We start from the raw sequence: 20182 nt of genomic DNA, 5'->3' as shown, positions 1-20182 counted from the left end.
TTTTTTACCTTCCCTTAGTGGCCTCCGCTGGTGAACCACTCACTGAATTGCTGGTGGAATGTAAAGCTTCCTTGAAAATAAATCCAGCTGGGGACAGAGGTGGAATCACCACCTGTGTTCCCAGAGGATAAATGCTGCTTACAGCTCAAGAGGCCTCTGTGGTGCAGGAAAGTGTGTAATTCACACCTTCTTGAGCCAGCTTTACTGAATGCAGTAATCATCTGGTCTTTATTTGAATCTCCCTGTTCCGGGACTGATTTCCACTGTCTTCTGTTATTCCAATTCTCCTAAAGTAGTGCAGTCCATAAAGTTTCTCAGTCCAGATGCAGACCTCACATGGGCTCATGGCCACCTCCTTGCAAGCACACTCACAGTCATATGTCACCCTGCCCAAAACCTCTCAATTACTGGCTGGCTCTTGGCAGTCTCCAAGCTTTTAGCTGCTTCTACCCAATAATTGGGAGAGTTGTCAAAGCAGGATTCATGTCTTACTAGAAGGGTGTGAAGGAGGCAAGATGTGGATTTGTGTTGGGTCGGTATCTGCATTTATATGTTTCATATACTTTCTTTAGGAGGGCGGGAAGGAAGAATTGTATTATCAGGGGACGAGGATTGTCATTTGCATTAAACTAAAGGCTTGCCCAGCAGAACAGCAAAATCTGGAGTTGAGGAAATAAAATAAAAGAAATGTACAGAGGACTGGGACTAGAAGTGAAAGGTCCTACATTTAGTGACTGGTATCTTTAAAGGACCATGAAGGTAAGGAAAAGAAAAAATAATAGAGGCCACATCAAAATTTTGTCTTTGCTACAACAGAAGTAAGAAGAAAAAAAAGAATTGGACTTTAAATTCCAGTGCTATCTTTAGATCTCAAACCTTTTTTATTTATTTCTGTTTAAGTTATGGCCTCTCCAGAGCTCTTTTGCTGGAAAACTGCGCTGCATAATAAATATGTATATGTAATTCCTGCGAATAGGTACTCTGACTTTTCCTCAAGTGCAGAGAAGCCCCATTCAAAATCCCTGCAAAGCTGGTCTTATGAATCACCTTCTTACTACCTTTTGATAAGTCTGACTTTTGGACCTGCTGGGCATTACAGGAGTGGGACGTCGTTACTTTATTAATAGAGTTCAGTTCTCCTATAAAAAAATGAAGCATTTAAATATCACTGCAAACATCAGAGCAGCCAACTTTGTAATGTGTGCACTTTGGCCATCGATGATTTTCAACCAAATCCTGCCCTGCACCTAACTGAGCAAAAACCACCTCTAAGTTCAGTAGGAATTGTGCTTAAATTCCAAGTAAGAATATGGCCGTCCAAGTATTTTTCCTGTATAAATTTAATTGTAAAGCATTCCTGTGTCTGAAGTTATTTTTAAGTCAAGTATTAAAATAATGCATTTCTTTAAAGTAATCAGTAAAAAATACTGGAAATGTTTAAAAAAAATCCTTCTATGTCTGCAAAGCCCTTTATAAATGAGAAAAAAAAAAAAAAAGGCTTTGCAGCACAACAGGAAAAAGGAAATGCTTTGGAGATAGGGTCTAGTATGTATACTATACTGAGCCATGACATCAGTGTAATTATTTTTCCCTAAGGTAAATGTCTTATGTTACAACTTCTTCCCTTGCCAGAGGCCTCAGGCCCCACAGATGTTCAGATAGCAAAGCACTTGAGTTCTCAACACCCAAGAGGTCTATAGGAGGTCTATTCCTATACCATACCTACAGCCCAATCAGTTTCTGGTTTTCTCATTCTGTATTTGTTGTCCCCTTCCATCTGTCAGGAGCACCTCTCCCTTGTGTTTCTCCAAATACTTGATGCGGCTTTGAAAGGCAAGGTGTGCCCTTGCAGCAGACCTTTCGCTGGCTTCTACTTCTGCTGTAGTCGAGTTTCTATCTGTGCTGGGGCCAGATTTCCAAAACATGTCGCTTAAGCAAACACTTCCCACTGAGAAAAATACCTGGCATTGATCTTCAGCCCTACAGTAAGATCTGGTAAAGGAAGGTTCAGATAAGCAGAGATCCTCTTGGGATCTCCTAATTAGAAATCTCTTTCTGAAGAGTTCACATGGTACTGCCTGATAAGAGATTTTAGAGGGTCTATGACCCCTTCCCCCATTTTTTTTGCAAATAAAACTCCTTAAGATCAAACACATGGTAATGCATATTAGCTATGATATTTATTACCTAGGAAATAAACTAAATTAAGAGTGATCATACTACCTCAACAAGTTACCCAGAATTTGCTCTATAATAACAGATTAAAACAAATGATATAAAGACCTTACATTAAAGTTAATATATTAAATACATATTTTAAGCACAACTCCATTTAAAAAGGGTCGCTACTAATTTCGAACATGAAAGTGGGATTGTCCAGATGAAAAAGCTGTTAATTAAAAATACCACTACTTTATATGAGTGAATTGCGAAATCAATTTTAAAGGAAAACTCAGAATCTGCTACCTATATATTGTTTACTATTACGCCACACAGAGTAATGGAAAAATACAGTCATGTTTGGTTTTGCTTACTAAAATTAATTACTATTAAGGTTATGTAATTAAGGGTCATGCTTACAACATGATCTATTTAAAGTGAAATGCTTAACAATACCAGTTAAGCATTCCCATGTATTTCTTTATATTTATTACGTGAAATAATGCATATATTGACATACTGAAATGGCAGCATGTCTTAAAAATAAGTGTATATTTCTGTATTATAGGAAAGGTATAACACTTTAACAATATAATAATACTTCTGTATATAGTATCAGTGATATACCAGAATACATACGGAAACACACAGATTGAAAGTAGAGCCCACTTTTAAGGAGTGCTTATGTGAAAAAAGCACATTTCTATAAAAATCCAGTATTCACGTGCAACGGTTACTCCTCTTAGTATTAGTCAAAATACAAAGTGGATCCTGTTGTGCAGTTGTTTCAGATTTTCACACGTGTAAATATATTACAACAGAAAACACAATGGAAAAAGAAATACTAAAAATATACTTCAGTTGAGAACACTTATGGTGTGATATATTTTCAGAACTGACATAATGTACCTAACCAACCATTTAAAAATGAAGTGTAAAAAACCACTTTAATGCATACAATTAATCTTTACTTGCCTTTGTACTGACTTGAGATAATGTAATTCTGATTAAGTTATTTTCATGCTTGTGGTCTTAAACTAGACCATTCTGGTTTTAAAAGGAATGTTTTTCCTTTCACAGAACTCCTTAGCTGAAGCTTATAATCTGGCCCAAGGAAAATCAATTTTGAAACAAGTGTAATAATTGGTGCAAAACATGCAACTACTGTGAGTAAGAGACATGAGCATTCAAGCTAAAGAGCTGCATAGGCAGACATTGGAAGTGTGAGTTTCCTGGCTTAGTTACGATAGAGATTTCACATGAACCCAGTCCACAGTACGTCTAAGTAGTTAATACTCATTTCAGCGAACCATCATACTTTGTCTTCAACAGACATCCCAATGGAATACAAAGATTTGTCTCATTCTTCTTGTCCGCCCTCATAAAACTGACAAACATCAATGGTTATTCCATCAAGCAGTGTAGTGCAGAATCTCATACAAGCTACTGTGTCATCTACAGTTTGTTGGTGCTGATTTAATCTAAGGGAAGACTTAAAAAGGAAAGGATGTCAGTAAGTTATTAAGCTGCCAAAAGAAAGATCTAGATATTTGACACAGTATATCTACAAGACAAGACTGTAAAGCCTGGAATGCTGTTTTCAGAGTAGACATCAAAAGTCCATTGATAGAAAATAAAGTGAGGAATATTCTGTAGGGAAAACTGAAATTTTGAAATGTGGTACATAATAATTCAGTTTGACAGTACCAAAATGACTGCTTGTAAGGGATTTTGCTGGGTATCTCCGTTTACTCCACAACAAACGAGACATAACACCACAGAAAACTATGTACTTTCTGGCACCACAGAGATCATTTCAAAAGCTATGGAAGTTGTGGCAGTGATTTAGTTGGAAACAACACGTTTGCCACTTAGTGATTAAAGCTGAAAGTACACATGAACAATTGTTTTCCAAACCCAGAAAAAATAAGTATGGAAAAACTCAGCTGGATTTCTAGTTGACCTTAAGCCAACTAATGGGTTGATACTGCACTGATTTCAGTATCTTAGAGGGATATTTCCAAATTTTTTGTTAAATTCACGAGTAAATAGACTTTTTAGAACATAGTGTGTCTGGCTCGCTTTGAAAAACAGAAAGCAGCATGACTTTTCAGGAAGCAGTAGATAACATTCTACAAACAAAGCAAGTAATATATTGCTAATAGAATCATGCAAGACAGCAATTAGTAGAAATACTGGCCTGATCCTATGAATACAACTTGCCATGCTTACTACCTTTCAGCCCCTGTGTTTCATTCATCAAATTCTTGCTTCATGTGTACTTCGTTAAAAGCTCTAAATTTAATTTTCACCTGTTTACCCTTTCAACAACTTCACTTTCACACTGAGACTGCTCCCATGACATCAAGCGCTAAATAAAATCTTCAGCTTAGTAACAGAAAGATCTTTTCTTACTAGTACTTTCAATAACTCACCTTGAATGGCAGGCCTAGTGTGACTCATTGACATTCCTGGGCCCTTAAATGAGTTGAACTCATCTCTCAGGAGAAGAAATAAGACTGTCTTTGTCTGGGCACAGCAGATAGAATCATTCATCAGGAATCTTTGAAATATTCCTTACTGTTCCCAAAGCAACTGATTTGCCTCCCTTTGCTTCAGACCTTATCAGAGCAACTTGGTCAAAACTCTTAGAAACTCATACAATAATATATACAATCAGTTCAGACTCAGCTGCAGAATTATTTTTGGCTGGTGAAGGAGAAAGAGCTAGATTAACGGTCCCTTCATCCATGATGACTGCAACTGATTTGGCAGGTCTAACTAGACTTTCAAAACTAACCCCTCTGATAACCCCCTGAAACTAAATTTTTCTAGCAGACAAACTAGCAAATTTTGGCTGCCTCTAAATTAGCGGGATCCAGATTTCATTGTACAAATCTCTTTGTATGGAAATCTCTTGAACCTGTTTACATTTCCACTTCTGACTCAGATTTCCCATTGGTGGCTGTGATTAAAAAGGAAGGATGGCAATCATGTTGAATTAAAACAAATTAAAGCTGTGCACCTCCCCAATTAGGCCTTTTGTAGGACGTATTTCAACAGGGAGGCAGGCTCATCCATCACTCTGAATTGCAAATACATCTGAAAAGCTTCATTCTGTCTTATAATTTCAAATTTCATGATTAGTTATCATGGGTGTGGTTAGAGTTGCAAAATGTTACCTCCTTACGGGTGCCGAGCTGGAGGATTTGAATGTACACCAGAGTCACTAGTTGTGAAAGGCTGGCAAACCCTGAGTTAAACTGCAAAACAGCTATCAGCTTGTGAGTAACCACATACATTAATTGAATCTGAATCGTTAATGATGTCCTGGGTTTATTTCTGTGCCTCAGCTTCTCTCCCCTGTATTACCTCAAAAGCAACAAATGAATCTAGGTTTTACTCTTCATTTCTACAAATACAATTTTAGGCATAGTAATATGACATATATTTTTAGAAGCCAAAGAGAAAATTGCCTTCTATTTAAGCACACAGAGTATTTGCATTGTCACAGTACATTACATGGATTTGATGCTTAACATATAACTGTACTAATCTTTGTGGCAAACATAGTAACAAAAGAAAGTTGTTCAGAGATTTTTCTATTTTTATTTAAAAAAATAACAAAAACCTTTCCATTGAAGGACCACATTTAAAACTATGGTTTCTCTGCACAGAGACCAAGGCTGCTTATTACCTACAGTATACTAGCTATGACGAACAGACCACCATAGTTGTGACAACTGATGTTGCTGCCTCCAGGGTAAAACAAAGGTTTACATATTACACAAGCAATTTAACTGTTTTCTAAACATATTGCCAGGACAGTGGGAGTTGGCAGCCAGCACTGTGTTTTAGGCTTTGGATACTTGGATTAGAAGTGACTGCTGATTATAGACCTTTTTATTTGTCTTCTACGAATTACAAGCAACCTAGTAACACAGCAAAGAATCCTTCACAGCACTTAAACTTGTCTTCATGGCTTCCCAAAGATTACATACACAAATCACTCCACAAAAGTGGCATAAGAGACTTGTGCATAGATAACTACATAAGACAATTGTCTTGTTCTAACTCTTACAGACTTCCCCAAAGTGAAATGCTTTATAATCCTTTTTTGTGCAGTAGTCAGGAAAGAAATAAAAGAGTTTGGGCAAAGATTATCCACAAGAAAGAAACTTTTTTTTGGGTTCCAGCTGAAACACAATAAAGAACATAATTAACTTCACAATTCTTTGTGTTTTTCATTTGACTGCAGGGAGGAGATGAAAGAGGACTGTTAAGCCTTGCATTCCATCCCAATTACAAGAAAAATGGAAAGCTGTATGTGTCTTATACCACCAACCAAGAACGGTGGGCTATTGGACCTCATGACCACATCCTTAGGGTCGTAGAATACACGGTGTCCAGGTATCAGTAGAAGTCTAACATTTACAAATTGTGTATTTCTCAGCAACTTTTTCATTTTAGTATTTCCCATTTCTAAAATGAACTAGCAGATTTACAATGTGCATACTTGGGCACTTGCAGAAAAAATATTGCTGATTTTATTTCAAACAGTAGTTTCGGAATGCCAGTAAGTACACTGGTTTATTCTTTTTAAGGCTTTTTTAAGTTATTCTGTCATTTTTTAGTTATAGTTATTGCCTACTTATTGTGTACAGGCAGCAAAATATTTTTTGTGAATGCTGGAAAATTTAAATTTCTCAGAAATAATTGACATTTTCCCACCAAATTACATCCACATCTTAAAGAATAATTTGAATGAATGACTCGAGTTTATTTTTAGAAAGAAGAACAATGATAATGAACTGTGAAAACTGTGTTCATATCTTTATATTGCAGGAAAAACCCACACCAAGTTGATATGAGAACAGCAAGAGTGTTTTTAGAAGTAGCAGAACTACATCGAAAACACCTAGGAGGACAGCTTCTGTTTGGCCCAGATGGTTTCCTATACATTTTTCTTGGAGATGGCATGATCACTCTAGATGATATGGAGGAGATGGATGGTTTAAGGTACAAAAGCTACCAATGCATAGACTTCTATTATTGTCTCCTGGTTTTGCATGGTATTTGGGGTCAGAATCAAAAGTGATCAGCAGTTGTCAGGACAGATCTGACTCCCCTTTCCTTTATTTCCTACTATTTTCAGTGCCGGGGTTTAGCAAACTGCTGATTTTCAGAACAGTCTACTGCTTAAATGCATCTTGTAGTTGTGTGCTGTCAAACTATGTAAATATTGGAGACCTCATCAGCAGATGCAATTGTATTTAAGCACAGGTTAGACCTCTTTTTACCAAACTATTACTCTATGAACAAGACAACTTTATTTAACATTCTAAAAAAGTGTCTACAAACACATACCAGAGCCAGCAACAACACTGCATCACTTAGGAAAATGTCTAGTGAACATACGAAGCAAACCTTTGATTTTACCTATACAATTTTCTCAACCTGCTTTTTCCCTCTGTTTCATTATAATGTGAAGCTGCAACATTTGCCTTAATTTAGAGCAGGTGTGGTACTGAGCCTTTACAGACCTAAAAGGAGTTGCTATGCTCAAAGGCCTCTCTGGCTCAGCAGAATAGCAGATGCTCCTCCCCTTTGAAGTGAGGATATACGTAAAACGAAGACCAGAGAGCAATTCTAACACTTAATTTTAAATTTATGTAAAACAAGGGCAGACTGAAACTTATTCATGATGAAGAAAGACAGAAAGAAATCAATTTAAATATCACAGCTCTTCATGTTTGTAAAAAGAGTTTTGATGCTTTTCTGCTCCTCCTACATTCTTGTCCTTCTCCCTTCCTCCATCACAATCGTGAATGTAAGGCAAAACATTTTACTCTGTCCTGTTTCATGTAACAAGAAAGTTCTGACTCTTTACAAAAAAATCAGCACCTCCATTCAACCAATACAATTACTTACTGTTGTTTGGTGTTGTTTTAATTAATGTATTACTGATCTTTGGATTGTACTGTGACTAAAAATCATTGAATTCAATAGTAGGATTCAAAGTGTTAGCAAAAAGCATTATGTAACTACATAGTGATTATATCCATAGTTACTCTAGAGGAGATACAGTATAAAAGAGTCAATAGCCTTATGTTTGAAGCCATGAGACAACGTTGGTGTATGGGAAGTTGCTCTTATTATCAAGTTGTTTCCCAATAGCACGGTCTGAGGTGTTCTAGTATGCACATAACAAGGCAACATTATTGCCCATACTGAATCTTTGATAGATTCTGCTACTATTCTTTGGACTTGCATGTACCATAACACCAATCTACATGTGATTTATTCAGTAAAGTGGGTGGTTTATTTTGCTGGTTCACTGTACTATTATATGAATTAAATCTACCAGTAAAATACTTCTAAAACCCAATTATTTTATCCTCCAACTTTCTCAGTGATTTTACAGGTTCTGTATTACGCCTTGACGTAAATACTGACCTGTGCAACGTCCCTTATTCCATACCACGCAGCAACCCACATTTTAATAGCACAAACCAGCCTCCCGAGATTTTTGCACATGGACTCCACAATCCAGGCCGGTGAGTAAGTTTCAATTAAACTGAATTATGCTGCAGCAGATAACATTTTCAAAAGAAATCATTTATACAGTCAGGTAACAAAATTTTAATAATAAAAGCACTTGTGAATTTTTTGAAACTTCCACTCCTCCACCCTCACAAATATGTCACAGTTAGAAACAAATGTCAAGACTGAAATGACAGAAACGGTGTCCAGGATTTTTGTTTTTAATCAGTAATAAAATGATTACCTTTATGAAAAAAAGATAACTTAAAGGAGAGAGTTGGTAAAGTACAGCTGAGATGGGAATCTTGACCAAGGAAAAAAGGCATGTGGAAAACAAACATCTGGTTATAGCTAAACAATAACAAGGAGGAGAACAACGCTTTAACTAAACACAGATAATTCAGCAAATTAGGTGGGTGGTAGTACTGAAGTGGCATTTAAAGTCATGGTTTGAAAAAATTCAGAAAGTCAAGTTGTTCAGAAAAGGAGTTGATTCTTGGACTTTTGAACAACCCAAAATTCCTACACCACATAAGTCAACTCATTTAGCTTGGTTAAAGCACTGTTCATTTCAGGTGCTAGTGAGCAGAGTACATTTTATCACTTGGAAAAAATAGTTTTACTTCACATTATATAAAAAATGGCACAGGGATGGGAAAGGTGTATTATCTCTTGTGTACAAGTCTGATGCCCTTCTCAGATATTGTGGCTCCATATGAAATAGGTCCCTCAAACGAGTAGGCTCCACAAAGAAACAATAATCCTTCAAAATATGATGCTTCATCCTATTGATAGAGAATTATATATTATGGACTCATCTATCTCATGGGTTTTCTATTATTTTTTGTTTTACAGATGTGCTGTGGACCGCCACCCAACAGATGTAAACATCAATTTAACTATACTTTGCTCAGATTCAAATGGAAAGAACAGATCTTCAGCACGAATTTTGCAAATAATAAAGGGTAAAGACTATGGTAAGTTCTATCCAGGGTAAAGCTACTGGGAACAGTCAGTTTCTATGCCTGTGGAATAATAAATAGAAAGCAGAAGAAAACAGATGAAGGACTGTACAGCCATGATAGGGAACTTACAGCACAAACAGCACAGGTAACCTACACAAGATAAAAACTACGAAAAGCATGGTACAAGCAGATAAAAGATGCAAAACAACAAAATTTAAATGACTCAACTTTGTTCTTGTTGGTGTAGAATATCATGTAAATAAGATTTAAGAAATACGCGCCAGTTGCTAGTCTGTCAAAGATCTCACTGTTGCTGCGTATGACGGCTCATAATGAAAAGATTTTTGGAATGTCAGGAAGTGATGAAAATGTATTCTTAGCCTATTCACAAATAAAATTTTAAGATAAAGAATGGAAACCTCATGTAATGTGCCTCCTATAACGGAAAAAGTGAGATAGACAATAACAGACCATAACCAAACAGGGAAACGACTGAGCTCTGTTTAAATGTTACTAAAAATTAAAAACTTAGAAAAATGCACTATGCTGCTACTTCATCATAAATGACTAGTTTAGATTGCAAAAAGATAAACGTTCTCAATTGAAATTTTAAAATGTTTCATGTTTTCTCTGAATCAGTATGATTGTCAGTCACTATCTTAGTTTAATGTAAACTCTGATTCACTAAGATCACTTGCTAGTTCAGGCAAGCCAGGTGACAGTTACTCTGAGCTATCATCTACCTTGCTTGGCTTCTAGCAGCTCATAAATTCATGGTGGTAAAAGCTGATAAATGCCAAAGGTGTGTAAAGGCATCAAGAACTGGACTGTCTCCTGGAATGTAGCATCTTACGGTTTTACGCACATCCCGAGTTCTCTCACCTGTATTTGACTTAAAAGCAAAGCAGCTGGGCTGGCTAGTACAACAGAACACAACGGTGTAACGCAATTGTTCTACTTCATTCTATTGCATGTATTTGCTGTTTTCATTTTATAAAAGCCAAACCAAAGAATTATATTTGGGAAACCACTGCTCCACTGGAATTTTGACTGCATCTTTATTGCAGTGTAAGCTAAGCAATATTGTGTCTATCCAGAACAGCCTGCCGATATTAATACTAGGCTGTGGGTCAATTGCTTCAGTAAAGAGCTCATCATCCTTTTCTCCCACATAAAATGTCAGCTCTTACTCTTATAGAAGAAGCTGGGAAATTCATTTATCAAAGACTTCCAGATAGCCCTCTGACTAACAAAAAAGTTTCTATAAACCAAAACAGTCTATTGGCTGTGGCTTTAATTTAAAAACATGCAGTCGGCATGTCAAGTTGAGCCTACTTTTACCTTAAGCAGTGGTTGATTGCATGAATAGGAACATTTACACTGAAACTTCCTTGAAGACAAAATTTGATATGACTAAACGCTACAGGTTTGAAAAAAAAAACAAAAACAATACACCTGTAGGAACAGCAACTACAGAGGCAGCTTAAAATAAATTACCACAAGAAGCTATGGCCAGCAAAACTAGTGTTTTATGGGACATAACACACATAAAATGTTTAAAACTGTGATTTTGAAAGTGTTTCTCAAACCATTGAAAGGCTTTGAAACCAAGTTCTGCTGAAAATATCTGGTATTTCTGCTCTTAGATACTGGAAGGACTTTACAGTGAAGTGGGTTTAATTGTATTCCTGGAGTGCAGGAGACCCATTCTGCAGACTCTATTGACACGTGAAAGTTAATAGCAGTAGTCACATCAACTTCAGTGAAAGTCCAACCTAATCCTTATATAGTTTTATTCTCCTAGCCTGTGCACAAGTAAGAAAGCAATTATAGCCTCTCTTATCTAAATCCCTAACCGATTGTTTCACAAACAGCCTTTGTTATAATTTTCTGATTTTTTTAATGCTTCATTTCCAGCAACACATCTTGAATTTTGAGAAATGTTCAAATGAATTAACCTCTTTTCTTGAAGTAATAACATTTTCATAAATGTGAATCGAAGCTAAATATGAAATTCATATGATCTAACGCTATGGTAGTTCCTTTTTAGAAAGTGAGCCTTCACTTTTAGAATTCAAACCATTCAGCAGTGGATCCTTGGTTGGTGGATTTGTCTATCGAGGCTGCCAGTCTGAAAGACTTTATGGAAGTTATGTATTTGGAGACCGCAACGGGTAGGTTTCATATAACTCTTAAACAAAAATGTATATAAGGTATATTTAGTTATTGAGCTTCCTGTATAAAGGATCATCAACAGTCTGGTACATTGTGTCACTTTGCCAGTTTAGCAGTGTGACAATGCAGATTAAATTCTAGATTTGGAAATAAAACAGCACAGCATTCTAATGAATGGCAACATATGTAACATATCTGATCCTTGGAAAAAAGTAGACACTCACATCACATCCCTCTTAAGAGTTTTGTTGTACAAATACGTGCATCATCTACATTACGATGGCAATAAATGTTAACCACAGAACTCTTTCCCAAAAAGGTCTAACTGGTAAGACATTGAAATCTTTTGTGGTTTTATGGAAAGATCACTGATAGAGCAAAATGAATGTTTTTTTAATGAATGGGCATAGTTTTTCCATGCCAAATAGCTCAGTATTCACAAATGCATATATAGTATAGCTTGAACTCAGTTTTGAAATGTTTAAATGACGGAAGGGAAATGCTGTACTTTTTAAGCATCTGAGACATAACAGGCAGGAAATTGTAAGATTGTAACTGCACAGATGTATCTATGGAGTATGGAGCCACTTGCAGCATGTGTTTACTTATTTGTCTGGATGGTGAAAACTCTCTATTCAAAATGTAATATAACAATTTGCTTTATGTGTTTTTGAATATAGAAATTTTTTAACGCTGCAACAGAGTCCTGCAACCAAACAGTGGCAAGAGAAACCCCTCTGTCTTGGCAACACTGGTTCATGTAGAGGTTTCTTTTCAGGCCCTGTCTTGGGATTTGGTGAAGACGAATTAGGTAAACAGAAAAAAACCTATGTTATTAAATCATAAGCCTTATGGGTAATGCCTGAATAATGAACTACTCAAAATTATAGTAAATGTTTAAAAAGATGAAAACTAAAGGCTATCTTTCCTTTGCCAAAACTGTCTACACTGCTCTCAGCTACACCTTAGCAGCCTTGTAAGAACCAAGAAGAGAATGGGTTGTAGGAAGGGGCAAAGGTCCTTACTGCCTCTCATATTCCGTGCGCTGTGTCACTCGCTATGACACAATGTGTCGTATACTTGGTTTTATTCTCAACATTACAGATTTAAGGAGCAAAGGTGGTGCATGAGCAGACCGATCCCCCTCTTTACCCTTCCTTCCCAGTTTTATTTTTCTTGTACAATTCCTGTACAATATGAAACAAAAAGTGTTCATGGTAAAGTATCTTTCACACTTTAGCATCAATTCGCGGAAAGTGCTTATTTAAATTTTCAAATAGCAATGATTCTGTTGTATGTTTCAGCAACTAGTGTTTCTTCTGAAGTTTTTTTTTAAACTTATCTTGCAAATACAGCAAGATCACAGAAGCCATGTATTTGACATCTTAGGAGAGGAGAACTAATTTCTTGCATTGGTTTCTTTAACAGGTGAGGTTTACATATTATCAAGCAGTAAAAGTATGACACAGCCTCACAGTGGAAAACTCTACAAGATCATTGACCCAAAAAGGTGAGCATCGCATTTCTCACTATGATCAGTCTTCCCTTCAACATGTTAAAAACCAAAAGGTAAATGTAGTTCTTTCCATGTAGCTGAATTATGTGATACTGACATTCAATGAGAAGGGAAATTCTTAATGCAGGGGGCTTCCTAAAAGCAAATGTACCATCCTGCAGCAAAAAGAACAGATTCACTTAATAGTAATCACTGTCTTAGTGAAAGTGAATTTCAGAAGAGCAGAGGCATAATCAACACTAACTTCTGGAAATTTTTACTCTTTGACATTATGCTAAATGCTGCCCACTTTCCCACCTAGATTCAAATTCTTTGCATGTTTTCATAGAAGTGGAGACATATTTAATGTGGAACTATACGGACCAGTACAGGTAAAGGATGCTTCTGGTAGTTCTGAAGCCAAATGACTCGTAGGTACCACGGAGGTTATGCAGCGTCAGTGGGAGGCAGATTCTGGTATTCTCCCCAGCGCTACCGCTTTCCTACCTGCCACTGTAGTGGGGTAGTGTGCAGCAGGAGCTGGCTCAAAAGGTTAGTACTGGCTGACAATACCTACTCCGTATACTGAAAAGCTACTACAGAAAAATAATTTGACAGCACTAGCTAGCAGACAAGCCATTCATGGTTGGTTCCAGTCTCACTTCCTCAGTTTTGCCATAAGTAAGCTCTAAGGGACAAATTCAGCCTTTCCCAATCCTCTCTTCTGTTGTACAGGCAATACCACCAACAGAAAGTGATACAAAGGACTGAACCCTCAATGGGTGTGAATTGTCACTGCTTACACAGTTTCAACATCCTTCCATACCCCTGCATTTACCTGTCTCTCCCTGGGGAATTTTGGAGCACCAAGGAAGGAAACCTTCTGTCCTTGGACTGTGTGACAAAAACACACTAAATTCCTTCACAGTTCTAAATGCACTGTTCCCAAAAGGCTTATAAATCCCACTCAAGTGATTTATAAGACACAGAATTAATATAGTCGGTTTAATTATTTAGACTAATTTACCAGTTGTAAAATGAGGATAAATTATAATTATCAAAGCAGGGTTTCTCGAGATGTGACCTTTGCAGAGAAGCTAGAGCTATGAAAATATTAGGGAATCTGGAAAGACTGCTAAAAGCCAGGTCCTAATGTGACCAGGGGCCCCAGCAGCAATAAGAGCAGATGACTAGCAAATGCTCACTTTAGATGGAGAAATACCATTTTCTTCATGACAGATCTTGCTGCTCTATCACAGCAAGTCTGTGGCACGTAAAGGCACCACATTCATCTTGCAAAAGCATCAGAAATTAACACAATACGAAACAGCCAACAGAAACGAAGTTTCTCATATTAATTACTTTGACCCCATCATACCCTGCAAAAGCAACTGCTTATTTGTTCAGCATTTACTTCAGCATGTTTTGCCATTAGCATCAGATGCAGTTAGGCTTGCATTTTTGGTTTTGCTGTGGACTGTTTAGAAGAGTAATTTATTTTCTTGTCTGATTTTAAAATCTAAAAATCGTTATTGGAACAACAAGTGAATTCAATAATAAGTTCATGAAATTGGATTCTCACTATGATCAGTCTTCCCTTCAACATGGTAAAAACCAAAAGGTAAATGTAGTTCTTTCCATGTAGCTGAATTATGTGATACTGACATTCAATGAGAAGGGAAATTCTTAATGCAGGGGGCTTCCTAAAAGCAAATGTACCATCCTGCAGCAAAAAGAACAGATTCACTTAATAGTAATCACTGTCTCAGTGAAAGTGAATGTCAGAAGAGCAGAGGCATAACCAACACTGTACTGTACTGTAAGTTACAGTAGAGTTTCAGTGTTTTCTAATTATACTATCTCAAACCTATAGCAAATAATTTGGAAGCAGACATTACTGCAGGTTAGTGCAGTCTGTTGGTCAAGGTTATTATGTATGTTTTATTTATGCTTTCTGGTATTAAAAACATTTTTTTAGAACAAAACTTGCCATTCTTCCTGGGATTGTTTAGTCTGTTGGTGTATGGTTTTAAGTGAATTTTACACCCTAAATCCACTATTAGTATCTAATTACATGGGGCTGCCTCGTTTGACCTCGGCTTTTTGTTCTTGTTACCTCTTCCAGTAGGGTGGTCTTCAGCTGACATACCTGAAAGGCCAGACCTCCCATTGCTGCACTCACGGTTGGCTGTTTTCATGTATGGAAAAGGGTCAAGACTGTGTTTGGTTACTGGTGAAAGTAACCAGAAAACTATAAAATACTTTTATAAATTGGCACACAGTTGAAATTAAGCAGACTGTGGCAAAGGGATACAGCTTTTGGTAAGGCCTTCTTTAGAAACATGGCATAATTTTCACTCAGGCCAAGTTCTGAGTTTTGTTGTTTTTTAGTCTTACATCATTGCAGGCTTTAAAGTGAAAGACAGTGACTTACTTCCAGAAAAGAGCATTACAGCTCTATTTACCATTTCATGCTAATTGCTAACTTCACATTACACATGTAAACAATTTAAAAATTCCCTGCCTTTGGCAAATGTTCATGTAAACCTTTATTAAACAAAATATTAATTATTATTCACATGGTAATAATTTTGCATTCTAATATTTTGCTGCTCCTTTTAATGTATTCCTCATGGTATGCGCCATACAAATACATCAAATATAGGTGTAAACCCTAGCAGAGTAAACTTTCTAGAACATGAAACAAAGATGCTACAGGTGGTCTATGAGCATCAGGTATAAATAAAGTCATCAAAGTATTGATTTGCTGTGTCTTAGAAATTCACTACTTGCTAATACAACCTGTGAGAGGTGGGCCCTGGCAGCGTCATTGATTAGCAGAAAGATCCTTCCATGCATGGGGCAGTGTAAAAGAACAAAATTATCATTACTTGTGGTAGCCCCTTTCTGGAAATTAATAACTTTATGCAAAACCCAGTCATCTTCTGCTAGTGGTCATCGGGAAGCTGCTGCAAGCTTATGAAATCATTCTTTTATTTTGAATAATAAATGTTACACGAAGATGCAGGATTTGATTTCTTTAGATCTTTGTAGAAAACTACTGCATAATCAAAGTTGTTCTCAGACGTAACCATGACCCTGACTTCCTTGTCACAAATATAGCTTAAGAAAGAAACCTATGACATGGATATTGCCAGCAGAGGGAAAAAAAGAAATTCAAAAGAAATGGGCAGGTTAAAACATTAGAAGATCAGAGGATCAGATCAGATGAGGGTAATCCAGAGAACCCTTTGCATTAGTCTTCAATACTCAGCAGTGGGAAAGTCCTCTCCTAAAACAATACTTCACATGTAATAAAAATGTTTTAAGTGTAAGTTAAACGGAGTTGATATATGACAGGTTGATAAATATGATCAGCACGGAGTTTCTGAATCCCTCCCTCATCAAGGCAGTTTGAAACATAGAATTCAAGGTACCACAGTTCAGTTCCTCCAAATACTTAATGTCAATAACTAAACAGCATCCCATCAAAAGCACAGAATTAAATAATCCTCTTTGTAACAAGGTTGTTATAATGACACATAAGTACTTGGGAGCTCTTAGACAATGAAGTGATAAATCAGAAACAGAAAAGTTAAAACTGAATATAAACTGAGTATGTGAGGTGCTGCAAAACACATACACTACCTCTTACCAAAATTGAGTACAGTGAAGAGTATAGGTAATAGCATATTTAGCTTCGAGTTTGGAGGAGATGTGGGAAACCCGAAGAATTATAAACACATAAAACCAGCATTAGGTAAATTAGTTAAACTAGCAGACAAAAGAAGACTTTATGAAGTTAAAACTGTTTCTCTGAAAAATATATCAATTCTTTGATGATTATCAAAAAAGTGTTATCACGAGTAAACTCCTTTCCAGGGCTAAGAATTAATGAGAAAATATAGTGAGAAAGACATAGCTACTTCTGAATTAAAAGGTAGGGTTAGTCAGATGTCCTGAAGATCAGCACATATACTAGCATTTTATAAATTCTCTTTGTGACCAGAAAAGAAAAACTTTTATTTTCTATTTTTCTACTTTATTTTTAATAATTTTTCTGTCTTGCTTTCTGTTTCTACAAATACATACTCATATCAATCACAAAAACATGGATGAATGCATAGGAAAAATAAGTAGATAAACGGTGATACAGAAAGTGTGTATAGGTCCAAATATTCTGGTTAGTCAATAACACAGAAAATAGGAGACAAACCCATTAGAAAAGAAAAAGTCATCGTTTTCTAGCATGATGAGAGGAGAAAATCAGCTGTGGACAGTATTAAAAATACATATTTAAATAAGAAAGATCTGTTGATAAGTTCATATCAGCTTTAATTTAAACATTATTACCAGCTGTTCTTTGAAAACCATAGACAGGGACAGACCAAGAAAGAAAACAAACTTTGGAAGGTGGCAGAACAGCCATAATGTGCCTTTGTAAGTCTTCTTTTAGAATACTTGTACTGTGATTGCTTTTATGTCTAAGCAAATTATAGAGAAAATTAAAGAGATTCAGAGAAGAGTGCTCAAACTGATGGACAATGCAAAAGATTTCCATTTAAAAGGTGAGACTAAACCCAGAAAAGTTTATAGGGCAGTCACGCAGTGCTGTATCCCCTGTACAGTTTTAAGTGTTTGCCACTGTCAATAAAGTGATTCCAAAGGGGGTGAAAAATTCTTTTGACCAGGATGGCTCACTGGAGCCAGCAGATGATTTTTACGAAAGAGGGCAGAGCTCAAGTAAGTGTCCTTGCACACATAAGAAGATTTCCTCTTCCTCTCTTTCTAACACCTTATAGATCTGGATTTCAATGTGTTTCATATCAATAGCCAGAATAGCTGCTTTCTGTTGGATTGAAACTTGAACTTGATTCAAACCATCTCACTCCTCTTTCATGCCCCTCCAGAGTATGTAATTCCACTTATCATCCTTTCCATCATCACCTTCTGGGATTTCCGCTATCGAAGAGTATTTTCAAACAGACTGATTTCAAACACTAAGGGACAATTTCTAGGGCATACCTCATTTTGACGTTGTTCAGGCTCTTTACAAAAACATTGGTGATTTTATTTTTTAGTATGAGTCAAGAGTGTTTGATGGTATGATAGAAGAACAGCATTTATGAAAGCATAGCACTCTTGCAGACTTCAATTACCGTGGAAATGGAAACTCAGAAAGAAACATACAGTATTAGACTAATCTGCATCAAGACACTCAGTTCTGATGGGTTATAGATACAGTCTGAAGCTACCACTGGAAACCCTCCGTAGAATGAGCCCATTTTGTTGGTGAATGCTCTCACCAACCCAGGTGGGCCATATGATTTCTTTCTGTTCAGAAAGTTACTATCCCTTAAGTCATTTGGGGGAATGGAAAGCCAGAATTAATGTCTAATTATGTTTAGTTTAGCCAGAGCATGCAAAATTCTTATCTCATTTACCTACCCACATGCAGTTACTATTCCCATAAGAGACACTAAAGAGAAATTAGAGCTTTTTGCGAATACCAGTCTAGAGAGTTTCACTTTACAGAAGTACTTCACAAAAACTCCTTTGTAACCACGATGGAAAAACCTAAGGATTTTTTTCAATCACATCACAGCTCAGTGACTGTAAAAGTTTTTGGTTTGGGATTATTTTTTTTTTCCTCTTTTTTTTTCAGTCTTTCTAGCATCGGCTGTTAAGGAGTTCTCACTTTTTATCACTTTATAAGGAAAAAACAGCTCAGTTTATCTTTTGCTTATTTTCTGGAGCCTGCAGGAAGCCTCTGCCATCCTAAAGAAAGTCACACATAATAGAGCAGCTTTAGCCCAGTAAGCCAGTCTTTCCCAATTCATCAGTCAAAGTGTTATGCAAGTGGCCCCCTAAATTGATAAATTCCCACAGTGCCTGTTGACCCAGCTGCCAAGTGCTCATGCAGCAGGTGTTGTTTTCATGACCACCCTGACAGTAATACAAACTGTTTAGCAGTTGCATTGACCTCTTAGCTATTAACATTGATACAGGCTTCACGAGGGACTAGTTTTCAAACATGACAGAATTTCTTAAGACTAGAGGTCATGAACAAGTATACCATATAAGAATAAATTTGATATGCTGCTGAGTTTAAATCTTAAAAGCCGTGAGTTTTTTCCACATTATTCCCATGTAGTAAATCTGGAGACAAGTAACGAGCTTTTGGCATCTCTCCCAGGATTGAAGGTATACTTTTTAATTTTAGAAGCTGTACCTGAAGAGATGTTATATTTATTCTATGACAAGCAGTAAATTTAGTCTATGACAAGTAGTGAAACAAAATTATTTTTTCTTGACATTTTCCCTTATAAAGAAAAAAACCCAAACAACTAATGCACAGATTTTGGTGATATACTTAAGCAGCATTCTAATACCTAATATCTTGTCTGCAGTTAATTGAAGCATGATGTTCCTTCCGCATATTTTGTACAAAAATCAGGATTTCTACGGCCATGTCTCTTGTTTGAATTTGAACATCCAGGAATCTTGTCTGGGTTTTTTTCTCACCTTAGTGGGAAAGTAGAGATTTTTGATATTGTGTCAAGGGCACGATGGAGGAATTTTTTTCTGTTCAGTACCATTGTACTACTGCTGATTTTGGCCCTCCATTTGCATTGATTTATGTATGTCTGAGCTACAGGCTCTTGCATATAGCAGCTAAATCACTCCGTGCGTTTAGTGGAACTGTGAGGAGATGCACTAAAGAAAGCATGAAATCCTAAGCAGTTCCAGGATGGTATCCAGATAGATAAAACAATAGTTTTAATCTATTAAAGCACGTTAGACTTTTATATGCCTCTAAACCAACAGCAGAGGCTACTTTCTT

General features: G+C 36.6%; 1 protein-coding gene across 1 annotated transcript in view; it reads left to right on the top strand.

The window, feature by feature from the left end:
• Window positions 1–20182, top strand: part of LOC119152090 (hedgehog interacting protein) — an 80667-nt gene that overhangs the window by 45723 nt on the left and 14762 nt on the right. Inside the window, exons 5-11 of the mRNA XM_037396832.1 lie at window positions 6419–6570; window positions 7006–7179; window positions 8574–8717; window positions 9559–9680; window positions 11719–11842; window positions 12524–12654; window positions 13272–13353. Of these exons, the coding sequence (XP_037252729.1) occupies window positions 6419–6570; window positions 7006–7179; window positions 8574–8717; window positions 9559–9680; window positions 11719–11842; window positions 12524–12654; window positions 13272–13353 (929 nt within the window). The remainder of the gene's footprint in view (window positions 1–6418; window positions 6571–7005; window positions 7180–8573; window positions 8718–9558; window positions 9681–11718; window positions 11843–12523; window positions 12655–13271; window positions 13354–20182) is intronic.

The sequence above is a fragment of the Falco rusticolus genome, chromosome 1 (assembly GCF_015220075.1).
Source record: "Falco rusticolus isolate bFalRus1 chromosome 1, bFalRus1.pri, whole genome shotgun sequence".
Taxonomy (NCBI): Eukaryota; Metazoa; Chordata; class Aves; order Falconiformes; family Falconidae; genus Falco; species Falco rusticolus.
This window is presented reverse-complemented; position numbering and strand designations above follow the sequence as displayed.